Source organism: Triplophysa dalaica, chromosome 2, assembly GCF_015846415.1.
Source record: "Triplophysa dalaica isolate WHDGS20190420 chromosome 2, ASM1584641v1, whole genome shotgun sequence".
Classification (NCBI taxonomy): domain Eukaryota; kingdom Metazoa; phylum Chordata; class Actinopteri; order Cypriniformes; family Nemacheilidae; genus Triplophysa; species Triplophysa dalaica.
The window spans coordinates 18,928,935-18,952,289 of record NC_079543.1 but is presented as its reverse complement, the minus strand read 5'-3'; the positions used below and the strand labels follow the sequence as shown (position 1 = coordinate 18,952,289).

The following is a 23,355-nucleotide window of genomic DNA, read 5'->3' as shown; positions in this document are numbered from 1 at the left end:
ATGAGAGAGAGATGGAAACGATTATTGGTCAGTTTGACGTAGATGTTACACTTGAGAGTGACTCACACCAACCCAAAATAATTAAAAACGTATGCAAGAGACTAAACCAGCACCACCCACAACTTTTTTCATTCCCTGATGAAAAAAATACGTATTTACATTAAGGCATTTAACAGAGGCTTTAAGTGTGAGAAAATAATACCGCGATTTTCTAAGGTAAACAGTACTAAATCCCTAAATACTAAATTTTCTGACATGGCCATATAAACTTTAACGTCACACCCAAAATGACTTCTACTGGGTTTTCACAGTCAGGGTCACATTTATCAAAAACAAGACAAAATGTTATTTTTATAAATGATATTTATTTGAAGTAACCAAAAGTGCATAGTTCAAGCCCTTTCTCAGAGCCGTTCATTTAGTACAGTGTACATTGACTCAATTAAATGCCCTGAAATCCACTAAGCCCTGACTTCAGAAATGAATCTAACCATTCTGTTCTCTTACTACTTTGCTACAGAACTGTAGATACAGGGACAGTTTATCAGTAAATTACGCCACATTTGAATTTGAACTGTATTTATATTCTTTCACCTTTATTGTGTTTGAGGATAAAAGCACAAATTTAGTAAAGTGCAGTTGATACATTTGAGAATATGTTAAAAAAGTCCCATTCTTTAGCTTATTTTGAAAGTCTGGGGAAACAAAAATATATATTTTCTTTACTGAAATTGAACAGAATTCCCCCATCATTTGATGAACCACCTGTAGCCAAAACCCACCAAAACTCTGGTCAGAATGACACTTTTCAATGAATATAAACCGTTGCTATTTACTTGAGATAAATATACAAGATGTATATACAAGGTTAATAAAGAAGTGGTAAAGTGTCTGTAATAGAGCTTTAACTCTCTCTGCCTATGAGTAACAAAACCCAGACAAGGACAACATTCATAACTGTGACGACAGAGAACACAGCCAAGTCAATGTGTAATACACCCTATTTCTCTTGTACGTAATTTATGTGGATTCTTCTTGGATACAGTCACTCTCAAATGTGTGAATCATTTTAACTAAATATGTTTTTAAAATTACCCAATGCAAGGCTTGTACTCCTAAACAGACCAGTGACGTCATGTGTCTTTGAGGTCATAGCTTTGGAATGTGTAAGCTTCAAGACGAGAAACACCATCCTTTCTGAATCTCTTCAACTAGTTCTTCAATAAATCACCTGGTGTTATTTAAACTATTCTAGATAATGCTTTTTATTCAGAATTAGATATAGTATATTATAGGGATAAGTCTCATAGGCTTATGTATTACACTATCAATTTGCTAAATCCCTAATAAATCTCTCAAAATGTAGTAAGAAATAGTAAGACTGAGATTTGTAACAGACTATATTATTTGAGCATTTTTACCGCTTGGACCAATTTGTTTGTTTCTTTTAAAATATATTGTAGAAACACACCTTCTATCCTTATTAAGTGACTGCATAGACAAGCCTACCATTATTAGACAAAAGAATCCCAAATCTGAGATATGTAAAGATTATTATGGAAATTGACAAATTGTTGTGGTCACAGTAGTTGATCGGGGGAACCAGGGTCAAAATTCATCCTCTGCAATAGGCAAAATTTTAGTCCACTGGTGGTGCTGGTGGCTCTCTGCCATGATTCTAAAAGGGGAGACAAAAATGTGATTACAAGAAAAGCAAAGTCAAAAGTTTAAAAGACAAGAACACCCATACATTTTGTTATTATTTAAGATCCCTTATGTTGTTTTTAACCTGAATTACTTTGTCTGTGAAATACAAAAGATGGATTGAAATTCCCAATGGAAGTAAAAATAATGATGGTTCATAGAACTCATCTACTGTTTTTCATGTGTCATATGTTGTCAGCTGTGAGCTGTTAACCGGTTCAACCAGTATCGGATTCTTGAGCAAATTATTTAGAACAGTCTGTAACCAGATCAACAGTGTCATTGAAGAAACATGAATAAACAGAATGAAATGCTCATGAAATCACATTGCTTTTCTTAAGTCATGAATGTGGAAAGAGCCAAAGAGAATGATTTTTGTGAATAAACTCCTCGCCTAAAGCTTTTGTATGCCTTATGGAGATAGCGTCTTGGAATATTATTAACTAAATAAATCATATGGCTTGGGAACACCGTGAGGCTGTATACATAATGACAAAATTATTATTTTTAACAAAACTATTCCATTAATGTGAAATCTAAATTAATTATAGCAATTTCCAAAAACTGCTTACAACAATGAGTAAATCCAATTTTGAAAATTTTAGTTGTTATCATCTTTAATGGCTTGTTTTTACTGAGGGAGTCATTAAGTTTATATATGGTTTCATTGGAGGCATGTGCCTGGCCCGAAATTGTCTGTGTCTGGTTATTATATAAGAATTTATTATAATTATATTAATATTAATCATATTAAATTAAATTAAAACTACTCAACAGTTATTGATTCTTTGCAGAGGACTACCGGAAGTTAAGGTTGGGACAAATATGTTGTTGCTACTGAAACCGTCTATATTCTTTTTAATGACAAAATACAGTTTATTTTGTTTCATTATTCGGTATCATGATGATTATCTTATACTGATTTAGGAGTTATGACTTACACCATGGGGACCAGTAGGCTTGCCACTGGCTGTAGAGCCCCTTAAACTGGCTGGGCGCAACAGGAAAAGCACAACAGCCAGAACCAGCCACCCCATAATAATCATAGGCAGAGTGATGTCCCCTTCAACTGAGGAGCTTAGGCCTGGTACTGCACACACAGACAAATTCCAAAATGTTACAAAACATGACAGCATACATGTAATGTGTGTTCTGTGTATTTGGGAAGGGCGGACTTACTCTCCTGAAGGCACTCTGTGTCTGTACAATAGGACTGGGACTGCCTCAGCTTGAGAAAGGAATCACAAGGACATGTTCATTATCAAAAAGACTAAACAAATATATTATCCAAGAATGGAATGATAACAGGTTTTAGGACTGCGTGTAAGAGCTTTAGTCTTAAAGCAATATGAGAAAAAAAACAGATGCTTCTTATGTTAATTATTCCTTGATATTTAATTTAATTGAAACAGTTTGTGGGGGTATCATCAAGTCATCTTATAAAATAGCTGTTTTTACACTACCAAAAAAGAAAAGAAAAAGTAAAAGGTTTTCAATATAGAATAAAATCTAGTAGATTCCAGATGCTTATTCTTACTCAAAACAACAGACCGACCAACAAAGTCTATGAACTTTACAAATACATAGAATAACATTTAATCACATGGGCCTTTGGCTGAAGCACTCTAAGAAGTATTTCATCTTCAAAATCATCATTCTTTCATCATTTTCATGCCCTCTTGTAATTCAAACCCTCTATGACTTTCTTTCTTCTGTAGAACAGAACATCACAGCCCCCCCAAAAAAGTAGAAAGTCCTACAGGCTTGACATGACAAGAGGGTGAGTAAATGATAACAGAATTCTCATTTTGAAGGTTGAATTATTCCTGTAACCAAAACAACACTAGCTCCCTCTACTGGACCTTTGTGCGCGACTGAGACATGGCTGGGTTTTGGTTTTTAGATTTGGTTTTATCGAGTGGTCTACCTGTCTCTAACATATATGTACTGCAGCATTTTCTGACCATATGCCTGTTTATTTGATTTTTGTTTTATTTGTAATCTGATTCCAATTTTTTTTATTTTTTTATTAACAAGATCGAGGATGTTAGAGCAAATATCTCTCTACTGATCCATCTGTCACTTCTGTGTGTCCTGCTGTCTTTGATCAGATTGAGCTTGTATCTATTGAATCTCTGCAAGAGATTGTTGGTAAGATGAAACATATTTTTGTAGCCGGGATATATTTCCTCCTCAAATTTTAAAAATGCTTTTGGAACTATTGGATCTCAAATTCAATCTATCGTAAATAGCAGTCTTGCTATGGGAGTGGTACCTCAGTCGTTAAAACATGCAATTGTGGAACCAGTGATTAAAAACCCTATTCATCAGTCATTGCAAATTTTAGGCCCATCTCAAAACTCCAGTTTCTCTCAAAGATAATAGAGAAAGTTGTCTACATACAACTGAAAAATACCTATGTAAAAAGTTTAGGATAAAGCAATGTAAGTCGCTTTGGATAAAAGCGTCTGCCAAATGCCTAAATGAAAATGTAATGTAACAGTACTCATTTTTTTATTTACATGGTCTTCATGAGGTATTTCAGACTGGTTTTAAAAAACTTCACAGCACGGAGACAGCTCCCAATGTTTCTCCACCTTGCTGACTCCAAGCCCCACGTTTGATTCAAAAATACTTACAAAAACTCAAAATGTCTACCCAATAAAAATTTTTAGAGCTTGACATTAACTGAAAAATGTTAATTCATTATAAAAAAACAAGATATTTTTAAGTATTTTGCCATAAGCCCCTATGTTGAGAGCCACTCCTTTGACCCCAAATTTCAAACTCAATGTCCAAGACTCAATTTTGACTACTGAATCACAGTGTAACAAATTCCCAATGGACAAAAGAGATGCAAACTACAGGATATAAATAAAAACAAGCACAGAGACTTTAGTGTTTGTGGTGTTGAAATAGTGAGATAAGGAGTCTATTAATTATGTACGGACGAGAGTAATCTCCGTGTGATAAATTGAAAGGACTTGAGGGAGAACCAGAGAGAGGCGTGGTAGTGTGATGAAGAGTATGATGGAGGTGTACCACAGAGATGGATCATTTGTTTTAGTTCAATACATATAAAGTGGCTAATGTGAAGATCCATTTAATAGAACAATTTTATGTTGTTTAAAAAAATGGAAGAACATCATCCAGACAGAAAACTCACCAGGTTGATGAGCCTCCTCATAGCATGTTCATGAGAGCAAATGCACTCACAAGGGTCAAAACCTCCTTCTGCCATCCCCTCCTAAATAAAAACAGGTTCCACACGCTCAATACATAATAAAAAAGTACAAGCTCCATTTTCACAGAAACGGCTTAGTTTAAGATAGGACTATGCCTTGGTTGAATTAAGATATTTATCTCGCTTTTATAAAAATGACTTCGATGCATTACTGGTGTGCATCTCATGAAAATATAATGCCACTGATATATTTTAAGATATTTCAGGGAAAGTTATACTCATTAAAGACAGGTCAAACCTTCATTTTAGTCTGGCACTAAACTTTAGCCGTGTATGTGAAACAGGGCTCAAATACATTGGAAAACACAAATGGATGGGTGTGGACAATTATGGCTTCAGGTGTAGGATCTCGGATGACAAACATTCAAATAAGCAATGCTGATGTAACTTTAGTAACGCAACTACAAAACTTCCTATTGGCCGACATTTACAGTAATGCAGCAATGACTCTTTTCCTATATGCACTATTTTAGAGAGGCCTAATCTCAATACATAATTGTTGTCAATCTGCAGCGTGTTTACATTTTTTTGTTTCGTTTGTCTTCTTGCAAGCGCAGACTGGGCAAAAGACCGAATACCTGCAATACCTGTTTTCTTAAATAGCTAAATATGTTAAGGCTTAAAAATTGAATGAAAATACAAATATGCCTGGTTTTACAGAATAGGAAAAGCTATTTAAAAATGTAAATGTAACAAAGTAACCATTAACTAGGGGTTTTAATAACTTATTTTTTTTTGTTTTTGACTTCCTATTTCGAAACAAAGTTTTGAAGCAAGCAGCTTACCTTATAGCGTTCACATGTTTACATAAGTTTACTAAATTAATTCTTATATATCATGTATGCTGTTGTATACTTTATAAACAAAATCGAAAATAAAGATGGCAGTAATAAATGATAAAAAGCACATATCTTCTTCATGAGAAGCCGAATTTTTTTGGTAAAGCAGTTTGCAGTAGTGATGATGTATTTGATCCTTCAAAAAGTAGGAATAGTTAATAGAAGCTTACAATTTGGAGTTTGAATGCAAAGAAAGCATTGGAATCGTTAATCGATAAGTAACCAATCCCAATGCAAAACAAAATGATGTGGGAAGAAAGATGCCTTACCGACTAGTTAGACAAACTCACTCGAAGAGATTTAAGACCATTCGGTTTAAATCAGGAGGACCGATGTGTGAATTTTGAAAAATCCAGTGCGATGTTCTGTGTGTACACACTGTTTTGGCACTGGGCCGCAGCTCCGGCTGCTGTTCCGTCTGTGTGTTGATAAAGATCTGGGAACCAAAACTGCATATCTTACTATGGTGAAGGACCGGTTTATGAATAGTAAACAGTTTGTGCCGGCGTTGATTGGTGCCTTTTAAAGCTTTCGTTTACGTGACCTAATTAATATTAATTATGTTTGTATTAGTAATATTTCCAGCCCCATTTCCTACTACTGACGAACTTATTGTTAATATTCATGAGACATGCATCCGTGTGATTCGACCATAGTAGGATTCGTAAATGCGTATCAGGGAATGCGAGAGAGCCACGTCGCTTCATGACGTGAGATGTGGCGGATTTTGTAAACATCGAAATGCCGTTACTTTTCTCACCGCGGAACACATCAGCATTCTGCACTGCTGTTTACGTTGTTGTACATATTACAAAATACACTTGTATTTTACATAAGGGAAGAGATAAAGACACATAACACAGTCAGGGGGACATAATTCAACCTTTATGTTTACAGTTCCAAATGTACAGTTAGCATACTAGCTTGAGAGTTCGCATTGATTTTTTTGAAAGTGACAATGTGTTCTTTGTGGGTAAACAGTATATAGGGAAATGTTGTTGTGTCTTTATGTCTCCTAAACCCTCTTCCAAGAGGCTTAAAGCCTCCGATTGATTTTATTTGCATTGCGTGTTGAGCAGAATAGAGCCAATGATCTTTCAGCTGCACTAATACAGTTAAGCGTCATTTCCATCTGTTGATCATTCCAAACCACAGGCTGAAAAAATAATGATATTTTTAATGCTGTTTTTATAACCTTAACATTCAAATCTTATGTTTGAGTAATAAAAAGTGCAGGTTAGAAGGGGAGACTGGGGACGGTTGCAATACTTTTAGTATTTCCTTCAGTTTTTTTAGAGACTGTTTTTAGAAGAAAGACTAAATTTTAATATGTTAACTCCACATATGTTAGCTGCCCACATACATGCTGTAACGTGCCAATGTATGATAATATACGCACAATTTATACTTGAACAGACAGAGTAAAATGTTGCACATGACCCTAAAACAGGGGACAGTTGCAACACTCCACAGGAGAAGTTGCAACATTCATTTAAATAAAAATTACATAACATCGTTTTGCAATTTCTTTACTTTGTTTGTGAACAAACATATTCTTTACAAAGTTAAACTGGCTAAATAGTTTAAATAAAAAAAGATACTGAAAATGTAGTACTTGTGCGCACTTCTATGATCTGGACTGTGTTGTTTGTTTGTGTGTGAACAGTTAAATTGATTGTATAAAGACTAAATTGGAAAAAATCATATTTCTAAGTAATTTCTGAGTAACAAACCATGTTTATTATTTTGTAATATTATTGTTGTTGTTTTATAATTATTAGGCTATGTTTTTAATGTTGGCTACATGTGGTCTAGTTTGACAGCATCTACTTTAAAACTATTGAAAGATTTCTTTATTAATCCATGAAATTAGAATTGTATTATGCTAATATGACAAGTTTTTACATTAGTGTTGTCATAAGGGACAGTAGCAACAACATGTTGCAACTGTCCCAACACGCAGCCATGAAAGAAATCGCTATACTAACTAGAAACAGCTTTGACACTTGCTAGAAATGCCTTTTAGAAGCTAAGAATACACTGATTTAATGGTATGCTGTAAATGTATAATGGTTCACACAATCAGTTTAGACAGTAAGAGAAAAAATCTGAGCATTTAAAAGAAAATACTTTTTCATCTTGAAATTTGGTTTAGCTAGAAGGAATGGTCACATACAGGTATGTCAGATTTTTTACAGAAGGCTGAAGGGGCTAACTAAGCATATGCAGTATGAGCATCATCTCTCTAGCTCATTCCTGACTGGAGGAATAATCTATGTTGTAACCGTCCCCAGTCTCCTCTACAGTTAGGTGAACCCAAAGCTCCAGATTATTATAAAGTACCTAAATAATGAATATTATTTTACAAATCTATATAGATTTATAGATTTGGCTTTGCAAACAATAATTGTTTACCCTAAAACAACTCCACAATGAGATTAATTTTGATGTCCAAATATACAATATGAACTGATAAATAACAACTTGCTAAATTTAGGCTAATTTAAATTATTAGGAAAGCCATTATTTAAAAAGCAGGCATATATATTGTAATTTATAGTTAACTGTCTTAAATAAAAGTAAGGATTTAAAGTAAAAAACCCATAATCTTTAATATATAAACACATGACTGTGGAAGATGTTTTTTGCCTGTTTTAAAGGAACATATTTACCTTTAAAAAAATCACAGTACATTTTAGACAAAGATAAAGGAAACATTTGATAATAATAATTAAACTATTAACAGAAATGATTACTTGATAGGGGGTTTTATTCCATATAGTTGGGCAATTCCACATTATGGATTCTCATTATAAATTCTCAGAGAATGTATTTATCACCAATATAATGAATCATCTGTTCAGTTTCATCTGAACCATTTTACAAAACTCTGACAATAGAGTCCAGACATTAGAAAAATCTCTTTTAGAGGGAAAAATGAAAGCATTATGGATGTGCCAAAAAAGGACGGGGAAGAGACATAGGATTTATGTGAATTAAAATGTACAAACAAGAAAAAATAATACCCAACATATGGAGAGGGAAGTTTTTTATAGAACCTAAAATATTTACTATATTATAATTCGCATGTGCTCATTTATGGACCTTTATGGACGGGACAGTTCCCTTATGGATGGGACAAAAAACACACTTATGACTTATACATTAACCTGTCTTAGAGGATGCAAACGGTTACAGTTGTGTCAAGGTTTTAGTTAAAAACAGCAGTTGTAACACCATATGGATCTGATCTGAGTGCTTTCTGTGTCTGTCAAGATCTTTCTGCTGCACATTACCTCCACCTGATTCAACAGAGAGTACAAAAGCGGTGTTTTCCAGGCTGTCATTGTGTTTCCTAGTGCATGTACTGGAGCTCAGCGTTTGTTTTATAGCAAGGAAAGAGAGAGAGATAGAGAGAAGCGAGAGAGAGAGAGAGTGAGAGAGAAAGAGAGAGAGAGGTGTGAAAGTGAAGCTCTATCAGTCTTTGCGGACTGGAGGCTGAAAAACAGCGGAAGAGAGTAAGGAGAGAGAGTGAGAGAGAGTCATCAATCAGCCATGGCAAATATCGCTGTGCAGAGGATTAAACGAGAGTTCAAAGAAGTGCTGAAAAGCGAAGAGGTTTGCGAAACGTTACTTCACTTTATTATGGCCGTTAGAACAAACAAACGGACTCCAGGGAATAAACAACCAGAAGCCTGTCGGCTAGCGTAGCATGCTAAGCTAACGTTAGCATGAGCTGTCAGATCAAGGCCTTTACATACGGAAGTCACACATTAGTCAAACGTGGTCCTGTTGTTGTGTTAAGACAAAGGTTAAGACAAAATATCAAAACCATGTACGGACAGGTTTTGCTGTATTTGTAAGGCTTTTGTCGAGCTGTAGTCTGTGTGGTAGCATGCTAGCTTTACTGACACTTCTTTAGTAAGCTAGCATAACAGTATCGATCGGGTTTAAAGCATCGTAGAGTATGCCACATTTTTAACTGTTGTAATGCTCGATCACATTCATTTATTTATGTATTAGGTTGTGTTTGGCTAGTTTTCAGGAGTGCAGCACCATGACTGTGTGTCAAAACCTAACTTGGTGAGCTGCCTACCTAGAAAGCATTTTTGGAAAATCATGCAAACCTGTAAGAGCTACAAATGCTGTCTAGGTAGTTTAGGTGGTTGGTTTTGAGGCACAGCCCGTGACTTAAAGCATGTATTAGCCATTTCTTTGTTCTGGGCCATACAGGCATGAATTGATGTTGTGGTGTATTTTGAGAACAGTATCACACAGACAGGACAACCTTGTGTCAGTGTTTCAAGCTGCTATCAGGATAACTCTTATATTAAGTTTTGATAGCCTTATTTTTGTTCTGCTTTGTAACAGACAAGTAAAAATCAAATAAAAGTAGACCTGGTGGATGAAAACTTCACAGAGTTAAAGGGAGAAATAGCAGGACCACCAGACACACCGTATGAAGGTAGGGCTCTTTTAATCGCTCTTCTGGATTGCTGCCATGATTTGTGCATTTGCATGCGTGTGTTGGGCCAATATGGCAAGACTGAACTTATGAGATCATTTTTCAACACAGGAGGCAGATATCAGCTAGAGATCAAGATCCCTGAGACATATCCCTTTAATCCACCCAAGGTAATCGTTTATTTGTGATATGATATGTTGTTTATGTGACAGTTAATGTTAAAGTAATTGGGATCACTGTTGATAACCTGTTGTTTATTTCCGTAATCTTGCATATTTCCTAGAGTAGGGCAATTCCAGCATTATGGATCTGACATTTTTAGACAAATTTTGAAATATAAATTCTTAGAGAGTGAACTTTTAACCAATATATTAAAGCATCTGTTTATATTTGGCTAAAACCCTGATGATAGAGTCCAGAGATCAGAAAAATCAGCCTAATGATGAGCTTTCTATTTTTAAAGAAAATGAATGTGTTATGCATGTGACGAAAAACGCACGTCTTTGAGGGTTTTTGTAAGATTTCTGTGACTATAAATGCACAAAACAGAAGCAATAATAATGGAGAAGGGATGGCACTTGAATTAATAAGTTACTATATTACAATTTTGTGTACTGTTATGGACATGACAATTAACATACCCGACCTTGGAAAACTAGGCTTTAAAAACAAAAACATGCTTTAAAAACTTTGAGAGACTTCAAATGGTTATAAAAACCACCAAATATTGACATCATTGACCTATCAGTATCGTGAAAAAAACTCTTTGGTTAAAACTTGATATTTAATTTTCAGGTTGACATTCCCATGAATTTTACAGAATAATTAAGAAAATGTGGGAATACATTTTTATCTATTGATAATTAAAAGAAGATGTATCAGAATAGAAGCAAGGGTTGAGAGACATTTTATTTATGAATGTTTATTAGAATATTGAGAACCAATAAATTGTATGTAATGTGTAATAAAAACATAGCTCCTTAAAGTTGAAGAATATTTTTGCCGTCATATCAGGTGCGGTTTATTACGAAGATCTGGCATCCCAATATAAGTTCGGTTACGGGGGCAATATGTTTGGACATTTTAAAAGACCAGTGGTGAGTACATACAGTTTTTGAACCGGTTTGAGTGTGCTATTATCCAGCATTGCCAAGTTTTTAACATGCCATTCATTCTTTCTGAACAGTTCTGTTCCCCTTTCAAATCGGTATTCTTTCTTCCTTATTCAATGTCCTGTACAGGGCTGCTGCTATGACACTGCGAACAGTTCTCCTTTCACTACAGGCTCTGTTAGCTGCCGCTGAGCCAGATGACCCACAGGATGCTGTGGTAGCCAATCAGGTACATCATGTGTGGGTGAATTATAAACATTGACCAATAATGACAGATAGTTGAAATCTATTTTAATGTTGCTTTTGTTATTTTCCAGTATAAGCAGAATCCAGAAATGTTTAAACAAACCGCTCGGCTTTGGTCCCACGTTTATGCTGGTGCTCCCGCATCCTGTCCCGAGTACACACGCAAAATAGACAAACTTTGTGCAATGGGCTTTGACAAAGTAAGTACTACTGCATAGTGGCTAATATGGTTAATAAATTAGAGATGCATGTGCATGGGCCTTAGTTGTGTATTAAACAATGATGTATCTGAATTATGATGTCATCATGATGGTTACCTCTGTGAAAAGAAAGTTGACAAAAGAAATCTTCTTTGTCTTTTTCAGAATGCAGTAATAGTAGCTTTGTCCTCAAAATCGTGGGATGTGGAGACGGCGACAGAGCTCCTACTAAGCAACTGATCGCCCTGTTCTTTTCACCAGGCCATATTTCCCCCATCATGCCCCACTCATCCATACATGCATCACATGTCTAGGTTTGTGTTCAAAGTGCATCTTTGAGGAAGAGATCTGAGAGGTTGCAGTGGCAGCAGTTAAGATTCGAGACAATTTGAACATGGCCTGTCTGTCTGTCTTTGCAAATGTTCATGTTTCGCGGTTTCTCCCAATATTTAGATTTTTTTGCCTTGTAACAATCATTCCCCCTCACATTTAGGACGTGTAAAGAAACCCAAGAAAAGACAAAGCCTGTGTCATTGTCATTTCACATCATAGAAATGAAACCCACTTGCAAAATGTTAGTACATGTCAATTAGAATATTTAAGGTTGTGCAAATCTAAAAGATGAAATTGCAGGAATGTAATTTTTTGTACATCATATTTTTTTTTTATTATTGGGATTAGCGTTTAAAAGAAAATCAAAATTACCCCTTATCTTTAAGGTTCTCTTACAATGAACAAATGTGTGATTTTATTTGCTCATTTGATTCTTTTAATGTTTTTTTTTTTTGATGCAATTATCAGCCCTGTACAGCAATCGATATGGCCAGATGACATGGTGTTATGTTGTGAGTGCAGACAAGGTTTCAGAATTATTCATTGAAGTGTTACCTACCTATTAAAAGGAAGATTTGCCCACTCACTTTTCCCTCTTTGTTTTGGAAGGGGTGAACGTGGGATTAGTTGTCACCGAGACGTTGGTTTCAAAGGCAGCTGTAGGACTTGTGGCTTCTTGATCATTGACATGCATACCTTAAGTTGCCTCTTGAGTTTTTTGTTTTGTTTTTCTTTTGTGAAGAATGTATTGTATGAAACATTACAGTTAAGTGTAATACTCATGACAAATTTTGTACATGTAGAGATGAGAAAGTGAAGTCTTGAGGGTTGTTCTTAATGAGATTTGCCTTTTTCTTTGTGGCACAATTAAGACAATGAGACACATTCGGTCACTACGACATATGTAAAAGGAGTAAACATTGTGGAAGTTTTAAAATTTTGAGTGTGAGGTGTTTTTCTAAACAGTTAGTTGTCAACAATTCTGTTCCCAAGCTGCAGTGTAAACATTATTGATAGCTTGGGCCAAGGTCGATTGTCAAATCACACTTTATGAACCTAGTTTCACCTTGTTTTGTGACAGGGGTGAAGTGTTGTATGTTCTCCTGTTACTGCTTGCCCTCCCTCGATTTGATAGCATTCCCACAATCCTATGAAAACGCTGCCACTTTCACAGCTAGTTGCTTTTGTATACCTCCTTTCTCATGTACATACAGCCAAGTTTTCTTTTGGGATAAAGTACTGTTCATCTCTAGAATGCACCATCGATGGCTGGATTTATATTTTGTATGAAAAATGAAAATGACACAAAAAACAAAAGACTGTCTTCCTGTAGTGATCACCTTGTTCAATATTGCACGAAGAAGTGAATTAAAGGACAAAAATTTCTGTCCAAAGGAGAAATGCAGGTCATGGGCTCTGGGTTTAGTCACTTTAAGCTCCTTTACAAAGCGAGACAGAAAAAACCTACTCGAGCCGTACAAGCATGGTTATTTATTGTGAAACTGTCATATTCTTTTGAATTAAAAAAGGTGGAATTATACCGTGTCCTCTGCACCTTATTTTGTAGATGTGTCACACTTAAAATGCATTTCTTTCTTTTAAAATAGTCAAAATCTGAAGTCAATGGGAACAATTTCTTTTCTCTTAAACGTTAAACAGTACTGATATACAAATTTTCACAATTTACTGCCTTTGAATGTCAACATAAAATGAATGTTTTTTTCCTGGTCAGGGAGGGGAGAAATGATTTAATGGCCTAATTTGTGTATATAGTTAAATTTAGTACGTCTAATTAGAAAATGCATTAAATTCCACATGGAGCAAATGCATCTCGCTATGCTGTGAAATTTAAGGCAACAGTATGAGGAATCCATTCTCGCACACCCAACAGCATAAATAGCAGCGAATCATAATGGCCTTTCACCTACAGTGCCTATCTCATAAATTTAATGTGACTTCTAGAATCTTTTGGTTTAATAGAGGACTAAAAGAGGAGACTGGGAAGAAAACGGTAGAAAACCTTTCCAGGCATTTAATAAGCAACTTTAACTTGGATTAAAACTTTTTTCTTTTTAAATGTTTTTAAAAATAGCTCCAGACATAGACAAAGAAAACTCATTCATGGCAAAGAGCAACAAGAAAACATTTCAACAGAAAACGGCAAAAAACAAATTAAAACGAATGAAAAGAAACAGATTTGTGTTTCTACATACAAGTTTTAACATCTGAATCTAAAGAATTCCTCATAATCTGAGGTGCGGGGGTGATGACAGTTCAGATTTGTGAAGAGCGTTTGATGTGGATGTGAATGAGTCTCTTCGGGTTGGGTCGTTTCGTCCTTTACTGACTGACCGTCCTGGTCTTTATAAATCTACGCTTTACCTGAAACAAAGAGAATCATGTAAATCAATCCATATCATAGCAACACGACAAAGCAACTACAAGTAGGAAATACTTATCACCAAAACTTTTAACTTCCAAAAAGGAGGAAATTAACAAACAGTCATCTTGTCTATTTGCTTCTTAGCAAAAACATCTCACAACCTATCAGGTTACGGTTTAGCATTACTCTGAATTTTCCTCTCAAACACTCACTGACAGCTCCCCCTGCTCTGGTGTATAGATGGACACTTCCTGATTGGGGCCTGTTGCACCCAAGAGCTGCGTGTGAATGGTTTCTCCCTGCTGCTCCAGAAGCTGTGTGAGCGAGAGCAGATACTCTGGGCTGGACTCAAATTCTCTCTCTGTCTCCCCTTCACTTCCATATGTCTTCAGAGATACTTGCTGATCTCGCTGCGCTACTATCTTCACTGATCTTGGATGGAAAAAAAAACATCTGCCTCATCTACACATGCAGACTTGTTTGAAAGGTGACATGAGAGGCCTGTTCACATGTCCCATGCAAACACGTGCTTAGAGACGCGTTGGATTCTAAAATTATTTATACAGAGTTGGATGCAAAATGTTTCGCTGAATGCTGTTGATTTGCATTTGTGTGCCAAATTCATAATGTACTTGGGTCGTTAAAATGCTTTTAATGCAAAACCCATCTGACAATCAGGGAGAGTTTCAATTTTTATGGACCCCCAAGTTAAATATATATAAATTTGATGCGTAACTCTACGAAATCTCACCACGAAAAAGTTTGGTGTCTCTGGAGAGCTCAGTCACCTTCCATGCAATGTAACAACTTTTCACTAAAATCACTTAAAATATAAAAACCTTCTTTGATCTTTTTTTGATCGTTCACACATGAAGATGCATTTATGAATTTAACAAAATGATGAGACACAACACCTACAAAATGTGCACTTTATTTTACAGTACGTGTACCTATAGTTTGCTTACCTAAGAAAGTACTGGGTAGTGTAAGGTAACTACATGGTATAAGTTAAGGTTCAGGGTTAGTACCAGCTATTACCCAGTTACTATATTTACTGTAATCAGAAGACGGCGTGTGCATGGGAAACAGGACTGTAAAATAAAGTGCAACCGAATCCTCTCATACCTTAATCCTAGCAGTTACTGTGTAAAACTACACAAAGAACACAAATATTAATCGAAACGTTATTTTAAACAAATGTATTAAAAGCCATCCTTCCAGAGCAATGATTTAACTTAAAATAACTTTCAGAACTGATGTGAAGGGGTTAGTGTAGGATCACATATATTGCAGGCCTGGGTCATTTGATTTACACCTAGATACCTTTGCAGGTCGATCTGTCTCTGTGGCCCTGCTTCTTTCTGCTGTTTTGGTGTCTTGCTACTGATTGGATCAGCTGAGGCCGTGGAGGCGGGATCCTCAGCAGGCGCCGCTCGTTTCCGGCCGCGTCCGGCTCCTCCCCCCCTCGTAGCCCCGGTCTCTTTATCGGGAGTGGCTACACCAGCCAGGTTTTTAGGGGGTCGACCCCGTCGAGGTTTGTTGGGAGGGGGCTGTGACCCTGCAGGGTTGACGGACTGGCTGTTTTCTGTCCCGTCGCTTGCAGGAGCAGCGCGCTTCCTCCCGCTTGCCTGGGGAGTGTCTTCCTGTCAAACAAAAAGACGCAATAAAGATACAACCTATGTGAACACGTGTATCACTTTCATGATTCACATGAGCTATCACCAACCTTTTTCCCATCTCCTGTTTTCGTAATGACTGGATTCTCTTCATTCTCCCTCGCTCCCGTTTCAGAGGCCTCAGAACCGGCATCCCTTTACAGAGAAACACAGAGAATTTGTCAATAGAACAAATTTTATTGTCTATTCCAAAGAGTGTGTGAATAAACACAAACCTGCTTTTATTTGTTGCAGGGGAGCTGGGCTGAGAGTTGGTGCTTACGTTGCTTCCTGTGTCTGAGGCTGTGGTTTTAGCGTATGGCCTACGCGCTGTTCCCGTTAACGCCTTGTTCACTGTTCCCAGCACGGGTGTTTGCTTTGGTGGTGGCTAAATATGTAGTCAAGTCATTTATTATCCAGGTTTAGTTGTATAAAGCAGAAGTTCCAAAAAAAACCACATTTGCCTCATGAGCCCCCGAGATCTTAATGTTCGAACTTTACTGAATATTTATGTAAAAGTCACCCGGATATCGTTCGCATACAGTAAGAAAGGGCAGCATGTGTTAGCTGAAATCCTCACCTGGATTTTTCCTGTCTGAAGAACTGTTCTGGCCTCGGCTGACAGATATTCCTTATCATTAACAAAGTCCTACAGAGACGGCGACATGGAATGAGTTTTCTAGGAATGTCAGATTGTAAAGAGCAGAGTGGAGCATCAAAACAGGGATTACCTTATCAGGTGGGGTATAGAACTTGCTAGGCAGCACAGGATCTTTTGGTGAATCCAGATGACAGGAAGTGCTCTTGTTTGCAATCACAAATAACGCCACGTCGCAAACAATGTACATTTTCTGTGAATTCGTAAAAACAGTAAAAACATAGATATGTAAATACATTTTATGTGTCACCAAGTTCGCATCCAGTAAGACCCTAACAGGTTAATAGTGACTTACCTCGTTCGCCTTGGGGTCGTCGGGGGATTGAGCGTCTTTTGTTTGTTTGATGTTCTCCACCATCTTCCTCAAGAATGAATGACTGTTATTCTCGTTTTTTGTCATCAAAACCTCCAGCATGAACCACAAGCACCTGAAGACAGGAAAAGTAAAGTTCATTTTAATCGTAATTTACTTGTGGGTGAAAGATAACAGATTTCAACCAGGTGAATACCAAAAATATCTGCAGTGCAGCATTGTGATCTTTTTCAAACATTTATACTGGTACAGTTATATTTAACCAAAATCTTAAATGAAAAAATTAACAACACATTCTTCTAGAAATTCTAGAAATATTAAAAAGCAATACTGTGAACTAGATTTTTCATCCTCGACCAACTTTAAAATGCATAACTTTGCTCTTTAACTACATGTGTGTGTGTGTGTGTGTGTGTGAAGAGTTTGTTTGTTTTTAAAATTGTTCAAAAATCATTTATTATGTTATGTTTTTATTGTGTTGGTTAGCTGTAATTTTTTATATTATAATGGCTTTAATCAATACTAACCAACTGCAGTTTGATTGATATTAATTGGAATGTATGCTAAAAAAACATGATTTTTCAAACGGAGTTCACATTTTGGAACCAAACTTTGCATATATAGTGTATATATTTACAGTGCATCCGGAAAGTATTCACAGCACTTCACTTTTTCCACATTTGTTATGTTACAGCTTTATTCCAAAATAGATTAAATTCATTATTTTCCTCAAAATTCTACAAACAATACCCCATAATGACAACGTGGAAACGTAAGTATTCACAGCCTTTGCTCAATACTTTGTTGAAGCACCTTTGGCACCAATTACAGCCTCTAGTCTTTTTGAGCTACAAGCTTGTCACACCTATTTTTGGGCAGTTTTTCCCATTCTTCTTTGCAGCACCCTTCAAGCTCCCTCAGGTTGGATGGGGAGCGTCGGTGCACAGCCATTTTTTAGATCTCTCCAGAGATGTTCAATCGGGTTCAAGTCTGGGCTCAAGGACATTAACAGAGTTGTCCTGTAGCCAATCCTTTGTTATCTTGGCTGTGTGCTTAGGGTCATTGCCCTTTTGGAAGATGAACCTTTGCCCCAGTATGAGGTCCAGAGTTCTCTGGAGCAGGTTTTCATTCAAGGATGTCATCTTTCCTTCGATCCTGACTAGTCTCCCAGTTCCTGCCTCTGAAAAACTTCCCCTTAGCATGATGCGGCCACCTTCATGCTTCACTGTAGGGATTTGTATTGGCCAGGTTCAATCTTTGTTTCATCAGACCAGAGAATTTTGTTTCTTATGGTCAGAGTCCTTCAGGTGCCTTTTGGCAAACTTCAAGCATGCTGTCATGTGCCTTTTACTAAAGAGTGGCTTCCATCTGGCCACTCTGCTATGCACGTCTGATTGGTGGAGTGCTGCAGAGATGGTTGTTCTTCTGGAAGGTTCTCCTCTCTCGACAGAGACATGCTGGAGCTCTGTCAGAGTGACAATCGGGTTCTGGTCACCTCCTTGACTAAGGCCCTTCTCCCCCGATCGCTCAGTTAGGCCAGGCGGCCAGCTCTAGGAAGTGATCTGGTGGTTCCAAACTGCTTCCATTTACGGATGATGGAGGCCACTGTGCTCATTGGGACCTTCAATACTGCAGAAATGTTTCTGTACCCTTCCCCAGATCTGTGCCTTGATACAATCCTGTCTCGTAGGTCTACAGACAATTCCTTGGACTTCATGGCTTGGCTTGTGCTCTGACATGCACTGTTAACAGTGGGACCTTGTATAGACAGGTGTGTGCCTTTCCAAATCATGTCCAATCAACTGAATTTACCACAGATGGACTCCTGTCAAGTTGTAGAAACATCTCAAGGAAGATCAGTGGAAACAGGATGCACCTGAGCTCAATTTTTGGTGTCATGGCAAAGGCTGTGAATACTTATGTTAATGTGTTTTTTTCGTTTTTTATTTTTAATAAATTAGCAAATATTTTAAACAAACTTCTTTCAAGTTGTCATTATGGGGTATTGTTTGTAGAATTTTGAGGAAAATAATTAATTTAATCCATTGTGGAAGAAGGCTGTAACATAACAAAATGTGGAAAAAGTGTACTTTCCGGATGCACTGTATGTGAACAGACAATTTAACACTCTTACTCTTTGATGTCTCTGAGCTGCTCAAAGTCCTGTGGTTTGGTGAAGTCTGGATCATGAGCTAGAAGATGGATCATGTATGGCACTACATATTCTGGCAGGAGAGACAGCAATTTCTCTGAAAGACAACAGAAGATAAACAAGATAAATAAATTGTGGTCCAGGCTGAAGACTGACAATGTCAGAAGGAGTGTATCTACCATGGGCCATGGGATTCTGTTTAATGTACTCTCTGCGGACACTGATGTTCTTGAGCAGGCACTGCCGGGCGTGAGCACGTCGCTCTTTCACTGGGTCTTTAGCACACAAAGCGAATACAGCCATGTACTCCAGGGGCAACAACAACTTCACCAGGGCAATATGCAACTTTTGAGCGAATATCTGTCGAACCTGGTAGCACTCGTCCTGTAGTGAGAGAGAGAACACAAATTATGATTTTTGAAGATCGTTGGTAAAAAAACAACACTATCACCCATTGAATGGACACAAAAACACAGACATCTCTCAAAAAATCTTCTTCTGTGATGCACAGAAGAAGGAGTCATAGACAAGTTTGGAACAACATAATTTTATGCTGTATGATATTAAAAAAAACATGTAGTCAATTTCTCTACAAAAAAAGTGGGTATTTTAGGAGTTGCGTGTCAAACGCACATTAATGACGAGTCCACAGAGCTGGAACTGTTCTGGAGTGATGATGTCATGGTAGCAAGGCTCCTGAGCCAGTTTCAAGATGGCGCTTCCTGCTGCAAGCCTCAGTCGGGACATGTCAGACTTGCTATATTTACAAACAAAAAAATGTCACGTCAGAAGGCAATTCGCCTCAAGTATATAGTTTCATGATTCTAAGCAATCCGAGCAAGCAGTACCTGATCTTTTTCTGCTCCGTGAGGTCTCCCTCGCTGACTAGCATAGCCGAGAGGAGTCTGAGAGTAGAGTTAGCCGACTTCGACTGATTATTCTTCATTCCCAGCAACCAACGCACCAACAGCTTAATGGCCTGCACCTGCAACACACACATATAAATAAGCTAATAAAGCGGCGAGTGATGTTGTTTACTCAATGGGATTAAACAAAAGCTCTACCTTAGCTAGCACTTCAGGGGAAACCTCGTCATCTGTTGTCCAGAGTCGTCCATTTTTGTTTCCCACAGACTTAAGAGAGATAGGAAGAGATTTGATTAAACTTACAGAGGAACAAACACTGTAACATAACATGCTCAGAGTCCTAAATCATCAAGCTCACTCTGTCATTCATCATAAGGTCCTTCACGATAAAATTGGCTACGATGGACTTCATGGGTGATGCGAACTGATCTGGGGCCAGCATAGAGATGTGCCCGAGGGAGACGAGTGGTGTGATGAGCTGTTCAGGCACATCTGCATTCAGACTGCGAGACAACGGCTGAAACAAGACAGTGAGATGAAAAGAGGAATGTTTAAAATATGGCTCCTGTACAATATATTTACAATTATGTCATCGGGTTATCATCATCATTTAAGAGTCACAATGTCAAGAACTGCATAGATTATCAGTGTTAACATTTTAGTTTAGAGGATCAAAACAGAACTTTTCTGGCAACTTCTTTCTCAGGCAAATTGCTGCAGTTGAAATTCTGGCATTTAGAGGAAAGTTCTGTGAAATTGATATTAATGGTTGATAGTGTACAAAATGCTACAGGCACACGCATTTACCTCAAATATCTGAGCTAACTGGACTTCTTTGTTGTGAAAGATGGCATGGATGCAATGGACTGCCTGTTTCGCCTGGTGAGGGGTGCCTCTTTTTGCCTTCTGATGCAGTACAGGAATAAGAGTCCTGCACAAAGACAAAACAACGTTTTGCTTAACCAAACTTCAGTATAAAATTTTAACAGAGTTGATAAGCAGACTAAATGTGACCCAGTCATTTTTTGCCTTTCTACATAATGTTAAGACCATTATGTTACCTTGTTTCCTTTAATATATTGAATGAGTAATGCCAAATGTCAAATATTGAAATCAATCCTTCAAAACAAAGTTAAATGCTCATTATCTCATAGTTCGATTCTGAGACTTTAGTCTTGTTTTCACAGACAGGGTCACAAATGTTTAAACTTTTGGTACTTGCTCCTAACAGTTGATTTAAAGTATACGTACGAACGAATCTGTGGCAGCTCGGTCTCGATCTTCTGTCCTGTGTTTCTGAAGATCTGTATTGCAGCTTCTGCTACTTTATCGTCCTCCATCTTCAGACACTGCAGCAGGGACTCGTAGGTCTCAGTTGAGTGGAATGCAGTTGGGTGAGTAAATGACAAAATCTGGGGTGAGAGATAATAGGAAACTTTTTACACAAAGTCAAGAATATGGCAAAAACTGAATTAAAAGCTGCAATATCCTACTATCCCAATACATTTCCCAGTACTAACCTTGAGCAGCTCGAGCCCAGCGCGGATGGCAGTATCAGGGGTTACTCCCTCTTCATCATCATCAGCAGTACCCTCAACTGACTTATTCAACAGCTTTACCAATGCACTGTACGCACACAAACCATATATCATTACAGTGATTCAAAAACTGTAGTTACACGTATCCCTCACTAGGTGTCTCACTCTTAAACAGCCATTCAAGTCAATGTTACACAACCGTTGGAAAAAAACACATGGCCCATATTGCCCTTTTCTCGCTCCCACTCACTCAGTTTATATTCCTCTCTCACTCTTTTCTTTTCTAGCTTCTGCAGGTGCACTGATATAAGTCCACATTCTACACCCGCGTGCATTATCTTCTGCGCACAATTTCCTTTGAATATTGGATCTTGAGTACTGACTGTTATTTGGCAAGCACTCAAGTTAGATCAGTACATTCAGACATAGTTTAGATCCAGTATATCAACATCAATTGCTTTTGTAATAACAATTCTACAAAACAGCGATGTGCTCGTGTAGAAAGAGAAAAACGGACCTTGTCTCATGTCAATCATTGTATTGTGGATGTTGAATTGTTTTTTAAAAAGCATATCATTTAATTAATAAGAACTATGTGAATTTTAATGGGATTAAAAATTAGAGCTGCATATGAAACATTATCGAAAAAGCCAAATGAATGTTTAATAACTCAACTTTCCCCAAAGACAACACATTTCTTATCTTACTCATTCAGACACAGTACCTGATGGCCTCAGAGTCTATGTGAACAGGTGCGATTCTCTCCAGCAGGAATTTCACCATCTCCAGAAACGGATTTGTGGGCTGCTTGGGGAATGTCAGCTTTCGTGTGATTTCCCTCTGAAAAAACATGCCCAAATAATACAATATACCATAATAAGATACATTAATTGTTTTTTCTAGACACATGAAGTCTCAACAAATTAAAATTTGTATACTTTTCAGCAATGTGACCTAAAACATTTCAGAAGGATTTTAATGTAAGCTTTTAGTTCAGTGCTGAATGTGACTGATGATGATGATGTAATGATGATTAAACTCACCACACATTGTTCAGCCTGTTTGCAGGAGCAGGTGGGACTGATGAGCTGGTCCAGCTGAAGACGTAATTTCTCATCCTCACCCAGAGCCTGATTAAACTTCTTCATGAAGTCCTGAGCTTTTCCTGGGTCTGGGAGATTCTCTGAGGGAGTGAGAGATTGTACACTGTAAACCCTGTTATCTCTCATAACTGTTTGTTTATAGAAGATATGTGTGTTACTTACTAGCAATGGTCATTAGCTTGCTAAACATGGCTGTGGTGTTTGCTTCAGACTGAATGGAGAGAAAAGCTTCAAAGTTATTCATACAGCAAAATCTTGACTGAATGATATACACACCTACAAAATAAAAACTAAACAGTAAACACTACTTTGAATATTCTTTTTTACCACATCTAGATTTAATTAAAGAACTACTCTGACCAACTAGCATGTCTTTGTACATTTAAATGAGACCAATTTAACTTTTTGTCACTGACTTAAGCAATAAAGAAAAAAACGGATGACTTGTAAGAGTAGTCAAAGCAGTGTATGAAACAAGCCACTGATAACTCCAATAAGGGAAAAGTAGTTAATACAACATGTGCTAATAATGACTTCAGAAGAG

The 23,355-nt window shown here is 37.2% G+C and overlaps 3 protein-coding genes across 6 annotated transcripts in view; 1 reads left to right on the top strand and 2 right to left on the bottom strand.

Moving 5' to 3' along the window:
* Positions 1-345: 345 nt before the first annotated feature.
* On the bottom strand, positions 346-6,235 carry smim14 (small integral membrane protein 14). Its single transcript, XM_056762579.1, has 5 exons — positions 6,057-6,235; positions 4,871-4,951; positions 2,884-2,932; positions 2,646-2,794; positions 346-1,678 (listed from the first exon to the last, which is right to left on the bottom strand). The coding sequence occupies exons 2-5, from the start codon at positions 4,943-4,945 to the stop codon at positions 1,640-1,642; spliced, it is 312 nt and encodes a 103-aa protein (XP_056618557.1). The 5' UTR covers positions 4,946-4,951; positions 6,057-6,235; the 3' UTR covers positions 346-1,639.
* Positions 6,236-9,103: 2,868 nt separating this feature from the next.
* On the top strand, positions 9,104-13,681 carry ube2kb (ubiquitin-conjugating enzyme E2Kb (UBC1 homolog, yeast)). The gene is made up of 7 exons (XM_056765069.1): positions 9,104-9,405; positions 10,159-10,252; positions 10,364-10,422; positions 11,267-11,349; positions 11,494-11,593; positions 11,682-11,810; positions 11,976-13,681. The coding sequence occupies exons 1-7, from the start codon at positions 9,343-9,345 to the stop codon at positions 12,048-12,050; spliced, it is 603 nt and encodes a 200-aa protein (XP_056621047.1). The 5' UTR covers positions 9,104-9,342; the 3' UTR covers positions 12,051-13,681.
* Positions 13,682-14,150: 469 nt separating this feature from the next.
* pds5a (PDS5 cohesin associated factor A) overlaps positions 14,151-23,355 on the bottom strand; it is a 35,360-nt gene continuing 26,155 nt past the window's right edge. For 3 of the 4 annotated variants that reach the window (XM_056764987.1, XM_056764971.1, XM_056764980.1), the window contains exons 15-34: positions 22,974-23,022; positions 22,752-22,891; positions 22,433-22,548; positions 21,691-21,796; positions 21,422-21,582; positions 20,978-21,101; positions 20,529-20,687; positions 20,369-20,437; positions 20,153-20,289; positions 19,938-20,061; positions 19,484-19,688; positions 19,287-19,401; positions 17,135-17,267; positions 16,913-17,032; positions 16,762-16,830; positions 16,418-16,569; positions 16,253-16,337; positions 15,850-16,169; positions 14,739-14,958; positions 14,151-14,525 (exon numbers count right to left, since the gene is read on the bottom strand). In XM_056764987.1, the coding sequence (XP_056620965.1) occupies positions 14,484-14,525; positions 14,739-14,958; positions 15,850-16,169; positions 16,253-16,337; positions 16,418-16,569; positions 16,762-16,830; positions 16,913-17,032; positions 17,135-17,267; positions 19,287-19,401; positions 19,484-19,688; positions 19,938-20,061; positions 20,153-20,289; positions 20,369-20,437; positions 20,529-20,687; positions 20,978-21,101; positions 21,422-21,582; positions 21,691-21,796; positions 22,433-22,548; positions 22,752-22,891; positions 22,974-23,022 (2,646 nt within the window). In that variant the 3' untranslated portion in view covers positions 14,151-14,483. The remainder of the gene's footprint in view (positions 14,526-14,738; positions 14,959-15,849; positions 16,170-16,252; positions 16,338-16,417; positions 16,570-16,761; positions 16,831-16,912; positions 17,033-17,134; positions 17,268-19,286; positions 19,402-19,483; positions 19,689-19,937; positions 20,062-20,152; positions 20,290-20,368; positions 20,438-20,528; positions 20,688-20,977; positions 21,102-21,421; positions 21,583-21,690; positions 21,797-22,432; positions 22,549-22,751; positions 22,892-22,973; positions 23,023-23,355) is intronic. The other variant, XM_056764996.1, reaches the window with a different exon arrangement.